Consider the following 22,247-nt stretch of genomic DNA (forward strand, 5'->3'; position numbering starts at 1 on the left):
TGTCCGCCTACCTCCTGCCCCAATCAGGGGAACATCTTGCCTCTGGCTGGCATCTCACTGCATTCAGCTGTAGTAAAAAAAAAGGAAATCTCAAGGACAACCAATCCAGCCAGGATGTTCTGCCAAGGTTGCTGTTCCTAGCTGAGGAAATAGTCCTCTCAATTTTTCTCAGCTAGAAAGAGAGAGAGAATGTACACACACACCCCCACCCCCATTATCCTAAAGCCCGCAGGTGCCAACAATCCAAATAAACGTAGAGCAATTAACAGAATTAACACAGCTTTAAATAGCTTGGCACACCAGATGCGGACTCCTAGCAGGGTTCTATAAAATGTAAAGTTATTACAGATAAAACCATTAATCATCTGTTCAGAGACTTGTTCTAGATGCAAAACCCATTTCACTTAAAATGGCTAATAATCAGAAAGAAAGGCACAGATTTGACAGGAATGATTATGCCATTCTCAAGCCCCATTTCCAAATGCCATTTTTCATCCCTGCCACCATTCCCAAACCTCTGTGTTCACTCTGCTTGCTAACACTGATACAGTAAGAAAGCTTTGCAGGCATCACTCACAAATACCTCTCAGGGTGCTAGAAATGAGATGCCACCTCTCAGCCTCTTCCATTGTGGACAGAGGAGGTTAGTAACCCGCACACTACCCATTGCTGCTTTCCTGGATGCAGTTGCTATTGTTCAGTTGTGTGTCATCAGCCCCATGCAGCTCACAGATAACTGATGCTCACCCTGATGAATTAAGTGTTCAAGTGCTAAGATTTGTGCTTAGAAAATACAAGCATTTGAGTTTTCCCCCTTCTGGCAACATGAAGTCACCAGTAGCCACTGTATGCAATATAGCAATCCTCCTGATATTCCCCTAAGATCTCTTCAAATAACTCTCATTTACTACATCTGTGTCTAGATAGCTACAGGAAGCAGGGGTGAGGGGCTGACCCTAACTCATCTTTGAGCTCTGATGTTACCATTTCTAACACTTCCACTTATGGAACTGTAGCTCAAAGAGCTATTAAACCTTGTAAGTAGCAATTCAGAGCTAAAATTCCATCTTTCCACATATCTATTTAATCCCATTGATTTGCTTAGGAATCTAGATACATACACTGTTAATTCCAACTAAATGAATTCTGCCTGTGTTTTTTGAAGGAAGGAGGGAGATAAAACAATCCCAAAGCACAAATATTCAGTGCAAGAGATGACATCAACAGAAGTAGACCAAAGCCAGAGAGCAGCAGTGACAAAAATTAGAACAGAGGGAGTATCAGAGACTATACAAAACCTTGTATTATATCAAGCCCGGTGCCTTTTCCATGCAGTTCAAATAATAAATGCTGCTCATGAGCTGCCTGCCCACTCCTGGGCTCCTCACACTTGACAGCCGGCTCCCTGCTACAGAGGAGTGGTGGACCTGGGAGGAATTGTCCAGCCCACTCACTCAATATTCAAACTTCACCACCCTTTCCTGCCTCCCTTGCTGGCACAGCTGAGCAGCCTGGATTTTTGTGGTGGGTAACAGCAGCTCAGTCTTTCCCCACTACCCACAGTACATATGCACATTTCATAGCAATGCTCCAACTTTCAGGGTCATTCTGCTACTCCCAAAGAGGCAACACTTGTCAAGTAGCTGAAAGTGCCTGTTTTATACACATGTATAAAACAAAACAGTCTTGCAACTTCTCTCATTTAATTTTATTAATACTAGCATATGGCAGGTCCTGACTCTCCAAAACTACACTCATCTGTACTTCTGTCTGACAGTATAAGGATGGATCCTTAGCAATTCTCCTTACTGCATAAGGAGCAACAAATAAAAACATATCTCCTATATTTTTTTGTTACTCATCCAAACCAAGAATTTACTGATCTCAGTGAACTACATAGCCAAGTAAGCAAAAGAAGCTCATTTACCTTCATTTTAAGATGAGCACGTCAGACTTTGGACAGCTGAAGTTAAGATCACACCATCCATTAGGATGGGCCCACATTTGCCTAACAGCATATGAAAAAGACAGCCAGAAATCCTTGCCAGAGTAATTGCCAGAGAAATCACCAGAGTATCACCACTGTTCTGCTGATGACTTTGGACTCAGCTATGTTTGTCTATCAATATACCCTGTCTTAGTTTGCTCAGTCTTGGATGGATAGGGATTAGACCACACATTTTTGTAAGGATTTTTGCTTTAATATTTCATAGTTATCAACTAACTTTATTGTATGCACCAAACACAGGCTATATTGCTCCAATCCCCATTTTCTGAATTTGTTGATATAAATATAGTTCTACACCTGTAAACACTCTCATTTTCTGAAACACAGCACATGGCACATCTCTTGCAGCCACAGAAGCTCAGCAGGAGCTGGGTTCATTATGCAGGAAAGAAAAGCCTGATTTTGATGATCCTACTGCAAAGATGGCTACACCACCAGGACTGAGAGTCACCTGTGGACAGCTCAGTCAGGATTCAGTGGAGTGCTCCCTTACTGTTGTGACATATCAGCCCACTGGCTGCACTGCCCAGTGGTGACACTGACCTCAGCTGCTAGTTTCCTCCCTAGGTACCTGTTCCATTGGCAGTTGAGGAGAGTTGAACTGGGTTAGACCCCACTTTGTTTTACCTCCATAGATTCTCTTTAGCTTGTAAGTATGGTGGCAGTACATAGTTCAAACAGCCGTGCAAAAAGGAACAGCTTACACCTCATATATAGAAAGATCCAGTTTCTATGTTTGCTCATCAATGCTTGCTTTAGAAAGTATGCTCAAACTACATACATACTCTATTATCCAGACTTTGGCTATTAATTACTTTTGTAAAATTTCTAGTAGTGCTGTAAGTTTAGGAGTTTGATGCCACTGAACTGTTGATATGTGAATTGTCCTTTAAATTAATCCCCAAGAAAACGAGTGTGCTCAGGCTGACCTAGAATGCCTACAAGATGCTGTCTGCTGACTGATAAGAGTTCCAGAGAACAAAATACTATATTGTAATAAATGTGACCTTAACAAGAACCTATATTTTTAAAATTTGTGGATAGAGCTATGAAAACAAACAAACAAACACATCCAACAGGTTTCTACTTCTAGAGTCATTATGGCTGTAGGATTCTACAGCCTTTGCTATATGAATTGCATTAAAGAAAGAATTTTGGGAGCCTAGAATGTTTTACAGTACACAGCTGATAAAACAACATCTCCTCCATCTCCTGTCCCAAAGCTAAAAACTCAGTTCCTGTCTTTGGATTTCCCATGTTTTACTAATTGAAAAATAATTCTAGCACTTCGTTTTCACACTCTAGTCACTAAATATTAATTTAATGAAGCAATTTTAAATTGTTTTCCTGCTTAACAGGAATACTTTTCATGGATATATGAGGTCATGAGTAAACTTTCTACAGATATGTCATGAGTGCATTACTCTTCCACTTTTCTATGTATCCAGAAACATTTGATGAAAGAGATTGATCAATAACTGAGGTTAGCTTGTGTTATTTTGCAACACTCATTCAATATCATTATGCCAGCAAAACTCTTGTTATAGTTGCATATAGCCAAGGTGACCAAGTTCTTTTCTGTGTCATGCCTGAAGCAAGACAATAATGCTATCAGAAACTTCATTCTGGTAGAGGAGGCAAGGGCGATGCCACATAAGGAACAGAGGCTTTGAATAACCCCCTCGATAAAGCAAAGCTGCAGCTCTGGCAGCACACAAATACACTGGACAAGACTATGGACTGTAGTTCCTGTAGGGCCAGACCATTAATCCTTAATAAAAATGTGAGAACACGAGAAAGTGAAGTATTACCCTCTGAAATGTCCAGAGCAACATATACTGCAATTAAGAGTCTCTCCAAATCCAGTTCAAGTTTAAGCCTAAACTGAATATGTAACTGGAAAAGCGTTTTCCATTCTGGTCACACATGGAAGAAATCTCCCAAGATGTGCTGCCCTTATGATGCAATTCCTAATGTCTTGAACTGAAATCCAACAGAAACAGCGCAAAGCTGAGAAATGCCCATCAGATCCTGCTCACTTTCAAAAATGAGCTGCAACACCAACTGTTTGTCAGGACTGATCTTCATTTGAACATTCCCCAGCCTCAACTTAGATTGCTTGGAAGAAGGGTCTGTTCTGGACTTGTCCTTCATTTCCTTATCCGAGTTGACTCTTAAGAGCAAGTAGGCAGGCATTTCATACCCATTCAGCTGCCAAATTAAGATAGACTTTTGATGTAATGACTTCTAGTATTCCCCAGTAAGAACATCAATGAGTTGTGACTCTGTATGGAAGACATGGGCTATCCCTGCCAGGTGGAAGAGAAACAAAAAGAGCGCTAGGTAGGATTTCCCTCTTACCTATTGTTCTACCAATGGCAGGCTCTACGATGTTGACCAAGACACATCATACCTGTGCCTCCGTTGCATTTGAAGGAAGAGGATAATGACATTTACTCCCTTTGGTACTGTATTTTAACTGATGGTTTGAAAGGAGACAAAATCTCTGAGGTCACTTTGATAAAATTACCTACTGAACTCTTTGTCTGAAGGGTCCTATCAGCTAATATTATTAAAGCATTAAATAGGAAAAAGCTTAAAGACTACAGGGATGGCTACGTTTGTTCCTCAATGCCTTGACTCCTTCAGATGAATTAACAGTCAAAAGTTGACACTGTGTTACTGTACCATGGGATGCTTTCCTCTGTGTATGCTTACCTCTGACCTTTCATCTCCCATGACTCATGGATACTGCCTACAAATCTGTATCCTCTTCCTTTCTTTCTGGCTCACAGTATGAGCACAGACTTTCTGTGTTGGGAAGACTGACAAACACATTCTTCTTTTCTCCCACCCTTGCCAAATGATTCCCTAAAAATGCTACGAGGAAAATCATCTGAATCAAGTGCCTCCTCCAGAGAGGCTGAAATTCATCACTAAATGTTAGCATTGAGACCATGAACCATAGAAGACGTACTTAACTTATGCCTGGTTTGACAGAAATAGTGTTATACATTTTCTCCTATTTCACTTTAGTAGTTACTCCTGTGAAAAGAGGCTAACACATCCAATCTTCTATGGATACAGAATGGTGTGCATATGTAAACCTATAGGCAAGCAAAACAAGGGAAGCACATGTAACTCCTTCTGGCAGAACAGCAGAGGCCTGGCAAGGCAGCATAAGTTCTGCTAGCAAGATTTAAAAGTTTGGTTTTAAATAGTCCTTCTTAAAATGTTGCTTTTTTATCAGGGCTGTCAAGTCCAGAGACAGGTGTTTCAGCTTTCAGCTGCTCGGTTCAGAATGCCCCTTGCTCACCTTGGCTCATGTCATTTCCCATACTCATCCATGAAAGCAAAAGCTATTCTACACTGCGTACCACAAAGTCTTTCAGGATTTTTGCCCAAGCATCCAATATGTGTTGGCAGCAAGACAGTAACCTGAGAAATGACCAACCATATATCCCTTCTGACTCTGAGCTAATACAGAAATACCAAATGCAAACCAGCCCCGACCTAAGCTTATAAGCCTTACCCAATGAGAAAACACTATCGTATTTCCTTCCCCATGTATTCGTCTACTCAGAATTCTCTCCGCATCTTGCCTCCTATCGTATTGCTCTCAATTTCCAAAGGCCTCCATTCCCACCTCCAAATTAAATCTTTCCAGAAATAAGTGGGGCTTTTTCTTATTAGCTTAAGAATGTCATCAGCAGCTACTCAAAATGCTGGCCTGCATCTCCACTGTTTTATGTTGCTACAACAGTGGCACTCAAAAACCTGATGAAGGCCTTGTGTTGGATGCTGTGCAGATGCACAGAGAAAATGACTGACTGTCCCAGTTTCTTGACTCTCAAGACACACAGTGTACAGCTTCAACAGGAGACTGATCCACAGCAGCAGCAATGCAATTGGAAGTTTAAGAGTGAGAGGCAACCAAAAACTTTTCGGACCTCTGGATATGCAATCTTAGGAACCAGGGTCATAATCATCATCTGATCTATTTGGAATGCTCTTGCAGAGAACACTAATGAGAGACCAAGATTAAGAACAAGTAATATTTTGAGGAGTGGAATCATATTCAATCCTTGGCCATGCTCTGTCTGCTTCTAGGTAGTGCCACTAGCCTCTCCCTTTCTTTTTCAAATGTTAAATTCATTAAATAATACAGATAAGAAGCAGACAGGCCCAAACACAATAGGACAGCTGGAGCAGCAGTATTGGATTAACATGTGTGGGCAATTAGTGCCATTCATGTGGTAACTTCCTCCACTGTTCCTCAGTGTAATCCCCACACTGTTGATTCCTGACTCTCCTCTTATGCATTCCTGGGGCTCTGTTAAATCACTGCTGTGGAAGGGGATCTTGGGCACCCAAAAGCTTTTGGGCCCAGGGAGGGGCTCTTACAACTACAACTTCCTCTGTCTGCCTGTTTTCCTGTTTTTCTCTGCCTCCAGTTTTAGGCTGCCTTCCATCTGCACCTTTAGCCTCCTCCGAAGTGTGACACTCCAGACAGAAAAACTCATCTCCAAACAGAAACCACATCATCACTACACATCAAATAGTCCTGAAAAAGACCTGGCCTGCAGATTGCATCTGAGATTTACATACAGCAACTGGGCACACTCATGAACCATTTTAAAATCTGGCTCCTAGAAGTTAAATTGCAGACAGAAATGATCTAAGCTTTCACAGCTTTCTCCCATCACAGCCAGATGGTGCCTGACCCCTGTAATAATTTCTGCCATATTCCACCCATATGCGAGCCTCACTGCATCCATCAAGCTGTTAGTACCAATCAACATTTTTCAGAATTGAGATTTTAATAAAGCATTGATAGAAAAATGTGAAGATTTCTAAATTCTCTCATGAATATCTGTTCTCTAGGGACCACCTTAGGCTCCTCTAAAGCACTTCCATCTGTACCATTTAAGTCCTGCTCCAATGAAATCAAATCTGAATGGCTGGCTCCCTAATCCCAGGAAATATTCTGATTCTCTCCCTTCCCTAGCAACTGGATATTGAAATACCATTTTCCCCTCTTTGCCCACACTGCGAAATTTCCCACCCTGCCACTTTCCATCTCCATCCTTGATTACTGAAAACTCCTCCCTGAAGTGCTTCATTACATGCAAAACACAGCTGTTTCTTGTTACCTTTCTTGTCCTAACTCTTTCTGGACATACAAGTGTCATTAAACACATTAATGGATCCTCTTCCCTTTCCAGCTTCAGTCAGTGCTTCTCCCTGTTTAACAATCACTATCTGTTAAAGCACTGACATGCCCTCCCTGACTCCCATTAAAATTATTTCTGCTCAGTTGTCTCAAGATGTGTTCCTGTATCTTCTCCTATCCCCATCTCTATATCTGGTTTCATCCATGATAGGAAATACACCAGCTTCCCCCCAGATTTCCTCTAGAATGATTCTTCTTAAGAATGAAGGTCCAAAAAGCCTTAGATTCTATGTAACTACAATGCAATGTCCGTGTTTCATGTCTGTGTATTACCCTCTTTGCATATTCTGTATGACTATTTTCCAGTCTTGTTCCCTCATTACAGTGTCAGGATGGCTACGGAGAAATGCAAAACAAACATGGTTTACCCAACATAGGGAAATCTTTAATTCCAATGAAAATAGAGGAAAAATCACAACCTGAACTACACATTAAATACTTGTATTTATGATTTAGGTGTATTACTGTTAGCAACTTAGTGGAACCTGTTCAGTCAAAACCTGTAGCCACAAGGGGAAGAAGAGACATGAGAATCGGTTCATGAGGATGGTGAAAGGAAGTACCATTAGGTCAGAAATTGTCTGACCTAAAGAAAACATCTAGATAATTAGATATTTAGATTAATTTTAGGAAATACTATATAGATACTACAGCAGATGAGCCCTGAGACTATAATTCCTTGTCAGGAACACATTCTTATACACCAATTCCTTCTAGCCAAGGCTTACACTCTGCTCACATTAAGTATCTACCCTGCCAGAGCTGCCCCACTTCCTCCCACCAGCCCCTGCTGAGTGGAGAGGTCCCTTCCTGTTGCAAAGGGGCAGAGATGGTCATTAGGCACTCTGCCCCTGGCACTTCAGCACTTGCATGTCATCTCAGAAGAAGTGGGAAGGCAATGCTCCACACTCAAGGAGCCCTCTTAGCCCCAACATGAGCAAATTGGTTGCTGTACTCTCAGACTGATGCAGTCCAGATGAAATACAAGAGATTACAGGGGAAAGGCTGCAAGTTTCACCTCAAAGTCTGCATAAATCCCTTTGCCTTCCTAGGAAAGTGACACATCCCTAGAGGCAGTCTTGAATGAATGCAGAGGAGTAGGAATAGATCATTCTGCTTTAACACCTTCAAGAGATCAGTACAGGGCTTGGCAGGATGTTTTCCACTGTTACAAACAGTGCGATCCACTCAGGGATGTGCTGTGTCTCTGGTAACAGGCAATTGCATAGCTAGGACTTTACTATTAAAGAAGAGCGTTGCTCTGCTAGAAAGCATAAGCTGAAAGGAACAATATTTGCTATTAATCTATCCTACCCCTTCATCTAACTTTCTTAGCTTAGAATTTTTGTTAAAAACCCAACCTCCTCCAGTACCGGCTAATGAGAGACTGAGCATCCTTTTTGGCCACAGAGGAAAACATATAATCTTAAAACATAAGCTATAGGGACAGATTTATGAAATATGCTGACAAGCTATGCAGAAAACCAAGTGAAGTTCTCCATAGCTGGTTCTGGAACCAGACACATTATAAGCACGCAAGCACTGCACTAACCCAGTTTTGCCTCCTCCAGGATCAAACCTGGCTGAAAGCATGACTGGACCACTACTATAAAGTGGGTTGCTTTTAAGCAGACTATAGGTCTAAAGCAGCCAGCAAGTCAAGTCATCTGCTCATAGATATCTCCTGTCATTGCCTAGTCAAGTGAAGATTACAAAGCACATTCTGATTGTCTGTTTTCTTCCTCTAATTCTTAAGTGGTTGCTTGGGTTTTTCCTCTCACAAAGCATTATGAGTTTGGGACGAGTATGTTGGTGGCTCTTAGCACATTGTGCAAGCTAGTAGAATACAAATGATTATATAAATAATAAAGCTGCTAAAGATTTTCTTGTCACTGCTTTCTTTGCTCCATTGGCTTGACTTAGAGCATATATAAAAATGGCCTCTGCTAAGTGTTATGTTCATAACATCCATAAATAAAATTAAGATCCTGATTTAAAGAGACAGTAAGAAGCTGTATCTCCTCCTGATTTCAATCAAACTGGGATACTCAGCGCCTAGGAAAATCAGACCCAGTGCTCTACAGATGTAACCAGAAGGATTTAATCTCTGTGTGACAGTTTGTATTTAAGCAGTGAAGTTTCGTTTCCTATATAAGAAGCTCACACGCTCTCTCTAGCATATTTACATCCCTTTACTCCAGAAGTCAGACAGGAGAGCAGCTTCAGACTCTGGCAACTCTTCCTCACATCAGAGGCCTGGCACATAACATTCAAACCGTGACACCACAAGTGGAGCATCAGTAGGATGATGACTTGTCAAGGCAGTTACAGCCACAGAACAACACCTAGCTCAGCATTGCTGCTTCCATGACTCCTGTATGAAATCTCAGCTCCACCTTCCCTCTAATATTAAAAGTCCATACAAAGAGGAAATTGCGACAACCCTCTGGGTTGCAAATAAGATTATATCCACCCAGCCACACCCTATGATAAACAGCATTACTGTAGATCATAACCTTAAGGAGAAAACTCTCACAAGAAACTCTTATTCCAGGCTAGCTAGGAAGCCAACTGACAGAAAACTTAAGCTTCTTTTTCAATAAGATTTTTATAACACTTTGTGGAGACATCAATATGTGTATCCCCATTAATCAGAGTGATAATCACAAATTACATTAGAAGAGAGAAGAAGACAAAAGATGACTGCAAGGCAGCACCAAAACGAAGTTTGGGATTTGGACTGAACTCATCTTTTTTTAGCTGGTTTGGTTTGGTTTTTCTTTCCCAAGGATCACTATTCTGGTTCCTGCTGCTAGCCAGGCAGTCCAATCTCTATTACCCATGCGTGAATTTTCTCAAAGCTGTGGATTAACTATATGACAAGTGCAGCCGGCCAGAGTAAGACAACACAGTTTTTAAAACCAGCTAGCTCTTCCTGACCAACGCAGCCACTCAAGTGCACAGACTTAGCAACACAGTGTAAGGACTTGAAGATCACAGTTGCCTGCCTCAAACACTGTTAAGGCCACATAACGACTTTGCCATGAGATGAGCACAGAACGGAGTGACAGGATGGTGCTAACTCCATGCAGAGGTGAGGTCTGGTCAGCACATCCTGGGTAATGCATCCAGACAAAACTTCCCACTGTGGCAAACTTTGTAAAGAAGCAACTTCCCCTATACATATCCCCAGTCAAACAAAGATCACCCCAAGTTATGGGACAGATGGCATCTATGACCACTGAGGGAACCCCCCACCTCCCAATCCCTTCCCCACATATGCCTCCGTGGATACCAGGAATTTGGACTGTAAATTAAGCCACTATGACTCAGAACTTGAAATAAGATAGAGGTGATTCTATTGTCCAGGTGTTATCTAAAGCCTAGGGGGAGGTAAACAAATCTGTGAGAGGAGAATGTATAACTCATAATGGACATAAAGAATGCAGAATTTATGGGCCACAAGGAAAGCAAGTGTGCTGAATCAGCTTGGACTGGGCAAAAGGTAATTCCATCAAGGAGAGATTGCGACCACTGACTCACAGCCCACCAACTCAAGAAACCCACCAACTAAAAAAAAAACAGAAAGACTGAGCATAGGACTAATTAGCATTAGAAGCGAGGGAATCATTTAACCAATAGAATAAAAGTGTGTAACCAATGAGCATTAATTCCTTTGCCTGCAAAGATATATAAATAGGGAAAAGTTTTGAGTGGCCTCAGGCCCCCCACCAATGAGAAGCCCAGGGTGAAGAAGGACCAACGGGATGGCACTGGATGCATAGATGGTGACTATTTTCTGCTTAATCTATCTCTCTCTTTTTTCTCTTTTATACTTCTTTCTATCTCTCTACCTCACATTTTACTGTTCAATAAAATCCATACTATTGACTTCAGCATATGGTTTTGTTTACACTTTAATTTGAGGAGAAGGTGTCTCTCAATAATCATATCATAACACACGGTACACTTCATGTCCACATGCCACATGATTGCCATGCCTCCATTACACCCTCATGCTACATTCTCCTTGCAAAATTTACACTTTTTATGCTACCTTCAACTTTTATTTTTCTGTTTTATTCCATTTCTGTATCTTCCTGGAAAATTTAGATCTAACTATACTCCCAGGTGAAATAGAAGACCTTAAAAAGTATCCTAAATAAGCTTCTGATTATGATTTTTTCATCTCAAAATGCTACTTAGTAATCAAAGACCATTTGCCTTTATGTGATGGCTATTGCCTAAGTGCCTAGAAGATAGTAATGCTTTCTTCTGAAGGGCTAACAGCTTAGAGAAGACACCTCTCCTACTACCATGAGCATTTTTTCTGTAATCCAAGCACTAGAAGTATGATTCTGCACTTAAGCTCATGAGTTTTCCAGCCTTCTGTCCAGATGAATGACAAGTTTTTCTTTACAGAGCTGTTCCAGTTATCAGTATAAAATGAAGCATCAGGGAAAGAAGTGATTGTGTAAGGCAGGAAAGAGTGATGACTTTAACAAATCAAAAGCACAGAGACAAGAATTAATTTGAAATAGTTACCTCTTTGAGGCAGCCCATGAAGTTATTGCTTACTGGAGACCCAGGTAAATCAGCAGTACTGGGGCTCCCTCCCACGTAAAAGAAGTCATCCGAGCCCAGCATGGTGTAGTCCTCCTGTGTGTAGCCCGTGGTGGTAAGGATGCCATCTACAGAGATTGTCACCTGTTTGAGGGACACAATGGACAAAGAAAATCCCAGCAATGACCTTACAATCCTGAACAGAACAACTTACCTCCCCTATAATTTTATGCCAGTTTTATTAAGGATTTTGTTGAGATTTGGTATGCATTTTTTTTTATTTCAGTCAAGCTCTATTTTCTGGTCTGATTTTCCCACAGAGAAATGCTTCAGCATCTGCTTCTCCCCTTTCTGGTGCATCAGCACTCTCAGGCTTACCCAGCAGCCTATCCATCCAGATGCTTTCCATCTATTCAGGCCAGAAAATATAACTGTCCTTGAAAGACATTTCTCATATTAGCTGATTTTATGATTAATTAGAATTTATTTTAATGATTACAGTTAGTTATGGTTGTTAGTAAAAAAAAAAAACACTAATGAAGACAAGTTGGTATTTTTTATTTTTTAAGTTTCTTTTGCTCATGGCACACTGACGATCATGCATTCAGGGATAGGGGGAGAGGGAACTCACTTTCGATACATTATGGATGTGCATGCCATGTACCTGGAGAGACACACACCCACCACCCACAAAAAAAAAAAAAAGACAAAAAAAGGAAAAAAAATTTACAAACTAACCCATAACAAAAATATAAGAAGAAAATAAATCAAAATAAAATCAAATAAATCAAGATAAATCAACCACACACCAACAAATGTGATAGAAGCAGATATGAGAAAGAAAGAAAGAAGATACAAAGCGTGCACACACTGCACTTTGACATGTCATGCCAATATATCTGAGGCCCAGATAGACGACAGGAAAAAAAAAAGAGAGAGGAGAAGAAAAAGGGAGAGAAAACCATTTCACACTCACATGCAATCAAAAATAAAAATACCAAACAAACTCCATTATAACAAAAAAAAACCAAACAGAAATGTCCCCAAAATCTCTGACCACAAACACATGGAGGGTGAAGGGTGACAGAAGGAGAGGTTGGGAGAGGAGGAAGTGAATTTTATGTGTTTTGCTTAGATGTTGTTAGTGGTTTCAAGGGAAGATGGAGGAAAATAGATCGAGGCCAGGAGGAGACGGGCGAGTCACCAGACGTGGACATGCCATGCAGAGTGTGTACTGAAACAAACAACTGGCTGAGCTCCTGTTGGCCACGCAGGTAGAGGTCAGAGAGAGAGAGAGAAAGTGAGAGAGAGAGCAAGAGGGAGAAGGAGGAGAGAAAGCAGAGGGAGGGAAGTAGGGGGAAATCAGGAGAAAGAGGACAACTCTGGCCAGTTTGCCTGTAATAGCCATTGTCACAACAAAAGGGTGAGACAAAAAGAGAGCCTTCACCACCATGGACTAGAGGCCCTGCAGTGGTTCTGATCTAGAAACCTTCAGAGTAAAAAAAAAAAAAGCCAAACTAAAAGCCAAGAAAAAAAGCGAAATGAAAACAAAAACAAAAACAAAAGAAAGAAATCTAAACTCAAAAACAAGGGACAAAAAACCCCAACAATTTATCACCAGAAAGGAAAAGAAGAACTAAAGACAGGTGAAGAAACCAATGAAAGAAATGTCCAAACCCCATTTCCAGAAGAGCTGTGTTAGTTGCTTTTGATGCTCATTTTTCTATTCAAAAAGAGGAAAAAAAAAAAAAAGGAAGGGGGAAAAAAAGTGTTTTCAATGAAAATAGAATAAAATTAAAGGAAGCAGTAAGTATAAAGGAGGGGGGAAAAAGAGTGGGTAGGGGGAGGAAAAGGCAGGTAACACACGGCAAACCCAAAAAAAGAGACAATAAGAATGATATCTACCAGACAATGTAGTTTGTTTACCATAGCGTGTCCAATGCCTGAGTGCTTTGCGGAAAAGGGGGAAGAAAGGAAATTAAAAAATCGTGAACAGAACGATTGTTAATTAAAATAACTAAAAGCAAAGATGAGTCGTTAGGGTGTTAGTACATTAGTTGGTTAGTAAAAATGACACATTGCATGAATGGTCTAGTGTTAGTTTTTCAAAAAAAGGCGTGGGGCACCTGAGACACACAAAGTGAGAAAGAGGACAATATGACCAGGACTCTATGGGGAACCATGCCATCTAGCCTGTAAAGAAAGAGGGGGCTGCCTACTCTTCCCACCCTGGTATTAGTCATTAACTTCAACCCTCACATACATTATCCAAACCTGAAGCAAAGTTAAAACAGTGCAATACTTACTCTTCAAATGCTCATCAAGGTGCTTCCCTCAAACAAGAACCTTACTCTCAGAGATATACACACAGAGTACACAGCTTTCCCCTTCAGCACAAACCCAACCACGACTCCCTTCTTTCACCCGCCACCACCCACCAACATGCCAGCTCCTCTTCCAAGCTTCACTACCCTCAAGTGTTGCAGAGTTTCACAAGCAGGCCAGTATTTCCTTTGACTGGAGGATACAGATGAAGATGAGTCCAAGACTCTATGTCTTCCTTCCAAGTTTCCCAGTCTGCAGGTTTCTTTACAACAGCTGAGTTTGTGACTTTCAGGAGGAGGACATAACAGGGCCTGTGCTTGGCTGTTTGCCTGTAGCTCACTTCTGTCATCCAAGATAAAGGAATTGAACCTCTCCTACTGTAGGGAGCAACATGTCGAGGAATTGTATAGAAAGAATTGTGTTGCTTGTGTCCAGGTTGAAGACAAAAGATTGACAAGATTTAGCATCCCTTCTGTTACACATCTCTATTACACAGGAGCTAGGAGAATTTACCAGTCAGTTTGGTTTAGTAGATCTTTTTTAACCTGTCCCAAGGCATGCAGATGCCAACTGTTAGAACCTACACATTGCATCTTGTTTGCTTTTTAGCATTTGAGGAACTAAAGATCTTTATAGTAGATTTTGCATTGTGACTAGCTTCAGTGTTAATAGGGAAGGGCAACCTGTTGCAGCTCCAAGTCCTTGTTCCAGTTGAAGCTGGCAAGAACTATCCTAAATTACACAAGCAAGATCTACGCTGCCTCATGTAAAAACCATCTGCTTGCAGGCTTCAGAGTTGTGCATTGACTAGGCAAGTAAGTTTCTGAAGACTTTGTGGCATTGAGCATAAAGTCCCAAGGTTATTTGCCAATTGGAATGAATTAATAATACTCCGTACTTGGGTATAATGAGCACAAACTCCTGAATTCTTCACCAAGGAAGTATTACTCACAGCAAATTGTCGTTTTAGTAAATTTATTTTTACAAACAAGGGACTTGAAGTATGGGACATGGAGAAGAGCATGCTAAAAATGAGACAGAGTGTCAGCAGCAGACCTGAAGACAGACACAGGAAGTCTGACCTTCAGTCTCCTCTGCTCCTCCTCCCACCAGACCACACTGCCCCAAACAAGCTCTGAAAGCCCCGGTAAAATGCAGCCATGATCCTACTTCTAAGTAAAGGTTTCTCACAAGACAGAAAGAGGGCTTAGTTTTAACTGAAATAATAAGATAAATAAACAAGGAGATTTGCTTTGACATTAACAATCACTACTCAAGGGAATCTGTGGATTCACTTGGTTTGTCTCTAAGGAGATTAACTGCTGTGATAGTCATTTGATCTAAAAAAAAGCAGCCCTTAGTACTCTCCCAGCTTAGCTACGAAACATTTAACAATTCCAAAAAGTACTGGGCAAAAGTCCAACTATTTAAAGTTCCACTCTAATTCTAGAAACAGACAAAAAATTATGCAAATCCTCCTCCCCTTTCTCTTAGCCCCCAAAAAAGCAGAGGAAAAGATTAGATGGCATCTGAAGCTGCTGATAGTCCATTTAGCTGGAATTGCTTAGATTTAGATAATATTCTTGGAATTTCTAAATTATTGCTTTTAAAGTTCATTTTAAAGAGAAATATATTTATCTCCAGTGCAATATTTTCAACCAATTACAAAGAGGCTACTGATTTTCTTATAAAGCTTCAACATTCAGAGGCAATGTATTTCGCTGGGGTTTTCTGTTTGGTTTTGAAATGGGTTTTTTTGAGGAAACTTGAGCACAGCTGGAAACAAGACTTTCAAGTGAACTATATTATACTGCAACATTACAGGTGAATTTATGTCAGGAAAGACATAGAGCCAATAATCTTTTACATACAAAATTATTTAGGTTATACAAAATTATAATGGATGCCAACTTTTAGGACTATCGTGATTGCTTTGCCTCAAGGCCTCATCAATTCCAATATCTGGGCAGCTTTAGGTTCTGGGTCAATGTCTTAATTTTGAGACAGATCAGAAGTTAAAATGCAAGTATCCAGGGAAAAGATGACTAAAAAAAAGTCCAGCCTTATTGATATTTATTGGTTGAACTGTATTCTGTCATGTTTAACTATAAAATTGGACCCCAAATCACCTCTGCTAATTAAATGTAATTTGATTTGAAGACTGGCCTTTCTTTGGAAAGAACCCATCCATCTCATTAAAGTATGCTCTCTCTTGCCCAGTCAAGTTGGACCATTTAAGAATTCAGGATCACTTAAAAACATTCACAGTGAATAGATCAGGAGGATTAAAAATTTACGATGCTTTGGCAAGGGACTACCTGCTTTCTAACAATCACCAAAGTACTGCCCTGGTCTCATCAAATATGAAAAGGCATAGACAGATTTCCATTTCCTTGGTCCACTTCTGTGGAGCAATATAAAAAATCACTAGCTAAAATATTAAGAAAAGACTGTGACAGCTTCCCATCCACAGTTTTGTTTGTGACCCTTCACTTTCTGCTTCTTCAAGATCCAAACCAATCCTGGCATGCAGCATGGATTCATTTTGCTTCAGGCACATTTGCCCACTGAAATTGATTCCCAATGAAAAGTAAAAAGTATGATTAACTAAAATGGCCAATAAGCGCTACTGAGATATTCAAGGACCAGCTGTTTTGAAACTACCTAAAAATAAAAAAAACCCCGTATCAAATAAAGCCATATATTCTGGCATTTCCAGACTGACAAACCTAGACTAGTTGGTGCATCTTCCTCTACTCTGCTGATGGGAAAGCTTGGAAAAAATAGGATCATGAAGACCCATCCACTGCATAAGAAATGAAATTTGCTTCTGCATATAAACTATTGAAAACAGATTGATTTTTTTCCATAGGTAAGAATTCCATAGCCTCATGAAAGTTTGATGACAGATTTCTTGTCAGACCCAGACATCCTAAACATGTAGAAATACAGGGATTTACATGGGAAAGACAAAAAAATCTTCAGCCCCACACCCAAATATTGAAAAGAAAGACACGAAATCCTGATAACAGATAAATTATCCACTGACATCTACTAGTAGAGACTGCTTCTGATCCCTGGCACTGATTATCCTATACTCACAGACACATTTGATCTTAGCTACTGTAACATGTTACCACTAATTACATTGTATAAACTTATATAAAGCTATTAAAGGTTGTGTTAATATTGACATTAATGAGAAAATAAACAGCTCACATTGTATTCACAAATTGATTTTTAAATCTTAGTTGACAAGTTATTTCTGCTCCTCTACCAATCAGCAAGATACCAAATAGCTCCTATTCACTGTGTAAACTTCATTTACCATGCAGCAGATGGGCCTTAGTAACTTGATGTATTTACCACCTTTCAGAGCAAAGTTATTTAATTTTATCTTATCTATTTATGTCTGAGTTTATATTTCATGAGAAAGGCTTCAGGATTTTAAGACTAGCCTACAACCAAATACGTCACCTGATACAGTTGTCTGCTAGGAAAAGCAGCATGTAGATGTGCAAAATTACAGTGGTAAAATCAGAAAAACTTTTCCAAAGTGGAATTGTAGGGTGTTGGATTGATCTGAGTTTGCTTGGGATTTTTTGATCCTTCCACTTTTCCAGTCCTCACAGCCAACAGAAGAGTCTCAAGGTAGAGACAAGAAATAAAGTAGAATCTCATTATAGAAAGAAGGGGAAAAAATCAAAAAGAAGAAAAGAAGAACAGAGAATCAAGAAGACTCAGAGAGACTCCAGCCAATTAATTCCAAAGCTATAAAGTTAAAATAATTACACACATACCCACCAGCCTGCACACCTGCACATTCATATGCACACACAAAAGAAAAGGAAAAGAAAAACAAAAGACTTTAAGAATTAGAATTGTGACATCATGGCAATGGTTAAACCAATTAACAAAACTGAAAGAAAAAGGAGAGAGTGTAGAGCGTTGGCTGTTGGAAATAGGCTCTGTTCCCACAGTAATTAAATGCAACAAGAATATTACTGATAAGATTGAATCATAATTAAGGAAATAATAACATTTAAAAGGGAGAACATAAAAAGAAAAAAGGAGAAGAGAGATGAAAGTAAAGTTATGTCACAAGTTTTTTTTTATTAAATAAAACCGGGAAAAAAATAGAAAATTGATAAAGTGGAAATAAAGATATTGCAGGAAGGATAAATTCCCAACTACTGTTTTTTCACTGTCCTTTAGGCACCAAGATCCAGAATAGGTGGAGAAACTCTAGCAATACCACTGAGCTTTCCCATTTCTCCATTGCTCTCTCCCATCTGCCTGTCCCAATAAAACAAAACAAAATTCTCCCCAGCGTTTTCTCCCCTTCACCATTACCTGCCGCAGGTTGCGTGTCACCTTAACGTCGTGCCACGCGTTGTCATTGAACTTGCCATTGACCGGCTCCACAATGGCCTCAAAGGCCCCGGACCCCAGGTTAATGACCAAGGAGACCGCCCCGTCCTTCAGGGCCAGGTTGACGTAGTCGGCTGACTTGCCCGTGTGCAGAATGAGCCCGTTGCGCTGCCATGTCTTGAAGGAGAGAGTGATCTCATCGCTGCTGCTCTGGATGGGGTTTTGCGACAGGTCATAGCACAGGTATTCGGAACCACGGAAAGTGGCCATGTTCTCATCTCGCGCTGGAAAGGAAGGGAAACAAAAGAACTATTCAGCAGTCAGCCAAGAAGAGATTTAAGGTTGTCATGAAATTTAAGCATCCCACAGCATGTTAACTATAGAGCTAAATATCAAGGCATGCTAATAACTGTAGAGCTCCTTTTGTAATATGGCTACCAAGAGAATTAACTGCAGGGTCCTCCGTAGTGATGAATTTCAGTGCTGTGTTTTTAGTTTCACTGCAGCACTGTCACCATAGGGACCACTCAACAGTATGCAGTGGAGTCTAGGAAAAGCACATTTAAGGACTGTTATAAGACATTTCACATCCTTTTTAGGAGAAGGATGGAAAGCTCTACTATTCACAACATCACCACCACATATGTGTCGATTAAAAAAACCCAACATTTCGCAAAGATCAGTATTTAGATTCAGCACTACTGCAATCTGAACTTACCTTAACCTATCTGACAGAAAATTTAAGAGAGACACCAGAACATAATCCTAACAGAGCTGCCCCTTTCTTTCAACTGAATGAGAAACCAAGCAAACAAGAGATCCACATGAAGTGTCCTACAGATTCCTTCTCTGAGAGCCTGAGGGAAGTCCACATAAAACATTTTGTCCACAGATATAAGTAATGTTGCTGGTAAACACATCTGAGAACTTTGCCTGTCTGATCACCTTATCCAGGAAATCTGTACAACATAAGCACGTCTTTTTCAAACAGCAAAAATAAACATGGGAGAATTATTCACAGCACATGACATTTAATATTTCCTCACAAAGAAATCTCTTATGTACAACAACAAAAGCCACTGCACTAATTTCTTAGCAACTGGAAGCACATTGGAATACCATGAAAATCCTTTGTGTGAGCTAGAGGTCTGCTTCCCAGTACCTGGGGTTCCAGTCACTCAAAGCCAGTTCTGCTGCTGCATTGCGCTTATGTGACTTGAGCCAGCTGTACACCCTGATTTTATCCAGTGGAAGAAATACAGGACAGTGATAGGAAAGCTTTCAGGAGGGCTGGCTAGTGCCATCTGGGGGAAAATGGTACCTGTAATAGAGTCTGGACAGGTCCCCACCACCACTCCATTGCAGCACCTGACTCCCAGCTGTGAAAGTGAGGCTGAGCAGTAGATGGTACAAGCAGTCAAGCTATCATTGCTTACAAATCACTGCATAAGGCAAATGCTGGTGCTATTTCCATTGACATTAATAGCACTTTTCTGCTTCATTTTGTCTCATTAAGTAATCCTAATAAAGATTAGCCAGAATTTATTTGTAAAAGACTGAAGGGAAAATACTTGTTATCATAGCCATTCTTGGAAAACACAGTAAAATCTTTGTCCTCACAGCACAAAATAATGGTGACAAAACAGCACAGTATTGCAACTTGTGCATGTAACATTCTCAAGTGAAAGGTCTCCTTTAAGCAGAGCCTCTTGCAGAAGCAATGTGCGTCTGTACTTCAGTAAGCGAACCATGTGTCCCTATACGCCTGCAAGCAAACAGCCACCCAAATTACTCCATGCAGCAGTACACATTGGGAGCCAGCTGGCTCAAAGGAAGCTTTTCAGAAGAAGACCTGTGGTCCCAGTGGACAAGCTGAGCACTAGTCAGCAGTGCCTGCCCTTTCAGCAAAGGCCAGCTGCATCTTTGGCTGTTTTAGCCAGAAAGCAGGCAGCAGGCCGAGGGAAGTGATTCTTCCCCTAATGGACCCTTCTGAGATCACATCAGGAGTGCTCTGTCCAGTATTGAGCTCCCACATATAAAAATGACTTCAGCATACTGGAGGGAGTGCAGCAAAGAGCTACCACCACACTCAGGGTACTGGGGTAGGTGATGTGTGTGCAGAGGCTGAGAGAACTGGGTTCATTCTGCCTCAAGGAGAGAGACAACTCAATGGAAATCTTTCTGATCTCTTTAGTGACTTAATGGAATAACACAGACAAGACAGGGCCAAATTCTTCTCAGAATTCTGCAGAAGGATGAGAGGCTACAGATACAGCTGAATACAAAAAATTCTCATTCTATACAAAAAAATGTTTCATCTTGAGGATGGTCAAACACTAGGAAGGGCCCAGAGAGACTGAAATCTCCATCCTTAGAAATACTAAGAACTTGATTAGGCACAGTCCTGAGCTGCCTGCACTAACTGGACTTTCTCTGAGCTAGTGGTTGGATTACACAGCCTCTGGAGCCTTCAAAATTATTTGGTTCTTTCATCTTATTCTGAATACATTTAACTACAAGTGTTTATGCTTATGTCAGTGTTAAACCAGCCTAAGCACAGAGGGCTGCTATTGACTGCATTTCTGGGAGTCAGAGCCAAGCACTTAACAATCCTCTCCCCACACTGAGAATTCTCCTGCCTAGTCACTCCTGATCCATCAGAAGAGAATGTATTACAAGCAAGTTAGACACATGTTCCATGTACCTGAGGGTAATTCCCATCAAATAGCCAGTGTCTGAGGGCAGGAGTCAAACACAGTCATTGTGAGTGAGCCTTTTCCCTACAGCTGAAGATGTGCAAGGCACTGAACACACATTTGTGAAGGGGGACAGATGGGTTGATTGTTCACTCAGTACAAGATATATTAACAGGGCTCATTTACACTTTCTCAACCACTTAGATGAAATCTCACTGATCTACTCAATACAAAGGAGAAGGCAAAGAGTAGATTGGAGATCTAAACAGTAATTTAAGGCAACCACTGCAGACTTATCAAAACAGAGCAGAGCATATTCAAAGAAACATTACTCCTACTTGTACTACTGGTTTTAACGTAGGGTGCTGTCAACCCACCTCTGCGTTCAACTATGTCATCTGCCTGTTTCCTCCAGTCATCTGCTGCTGACCCTTGTCAGAGATGGGATTCTGTACATTATCCATCTTTGTATCCTTCCTGTTGTTAGGAGAATGTCAGCTATTTCTGTTTCATATGTTGTTATGGGGTTTTTCTACCTTCTGTGGCTGCTCTGGACAGACATTCAAATTTGCAGATCACCACACAGTAAAATCACTCTGCAGTTCACCGTGAAATCAAAACTCATGACTGTCCGTGCCCTGTTTCATAAGCACAACTCCCAAGGTCAACACACTCTCTAAGACTGTATTCTCCAAATTGCTGATTCCTCAACAGTGACCATGTGGTTTAGCAGTCTCATGAAAGGCTTCAGCACTCAGAGCTTAACATGTGCACCAAAGAGCTTGGCTGTGTATCCCCCAAGCTACACCACAGTAGCTTCTGTCAGGCCACAGAAAAGGCTTCTTACCAAGCATGGCCTCTCCATACTGCCCCAGCTGTTAGGATGCTCTGACATACACCATAGCTGTGACTAAAAAGCACCTGAAAATTACGAGAGAGCATGGAGGAGGAAGAGGGATACAGGCTCTTTCCACAATGAATGAGGAAAAAAGCCCCGAGTAGGCTGCAGGTCTCATAGTATTTTTTTATGCTTTCAGACACAGTCTGGTGA

General features: G+C 40.8%; 1 protein-coding gene across 34 annotated transcripts in view; it reads right to left on the bottom strand.

The window, feature by feature from the left end:
• Positions 1 to 22,247, bottom strand: part of NRXN3 (neurexin 3) — a 982,026-nt gene that overhangs the window by 697,866 nt on the left and 261,913 nt on the right. For 17 of the 34 annotated variants that reach the window (XR_005602064.1, XR_005602065.1, XM_039553074.1 and 14 more), the window contains 3 exons: positions 18,483 to 18,784; positions 13,710 to 13,754; positions 11,787 to 11,948 (listed from right to left, as the gene is read on the bottom strand). Coding sequence is in view for 32 of the 34 variants with exons in the window: in XM_039553074.1 (XP_039409008.1) it covers positions 11,787 to 11,948; positions 13,710 to 13,754; positions 18,483 to 18,784 (509 nt within the window). In the remaining 2 variants the exon portion in view is untranslated. Of the gene's footprint in view, positions 1 to 11,786; positions 11,949 to 13,709; positions 13,755 to 18,482; positions 18,785 to 18,938; positions 18,961 to 22,247 lie in introns of those variants that run through there. The other 17 variants (XM_039553071.1, XM_039553070.1, XM_039553072.1 and 14 more) reach the window with 3 other exon arrangements.

The sequence above is a fragment of the Corvus cornix genome, chromosome 5 (assembly GCF_000738735.6).
Source record: "Corvus cornix cornix isolate S_Up_H32 chromosome 5, ASM73873v5, whole genome shotgun sequence".
Taxonomy (NCBI): Eukaryota; Metazoa; Chordata; class Aves; order Passeriformes; family Corvidae; genus Corvus; species Corvus cornix.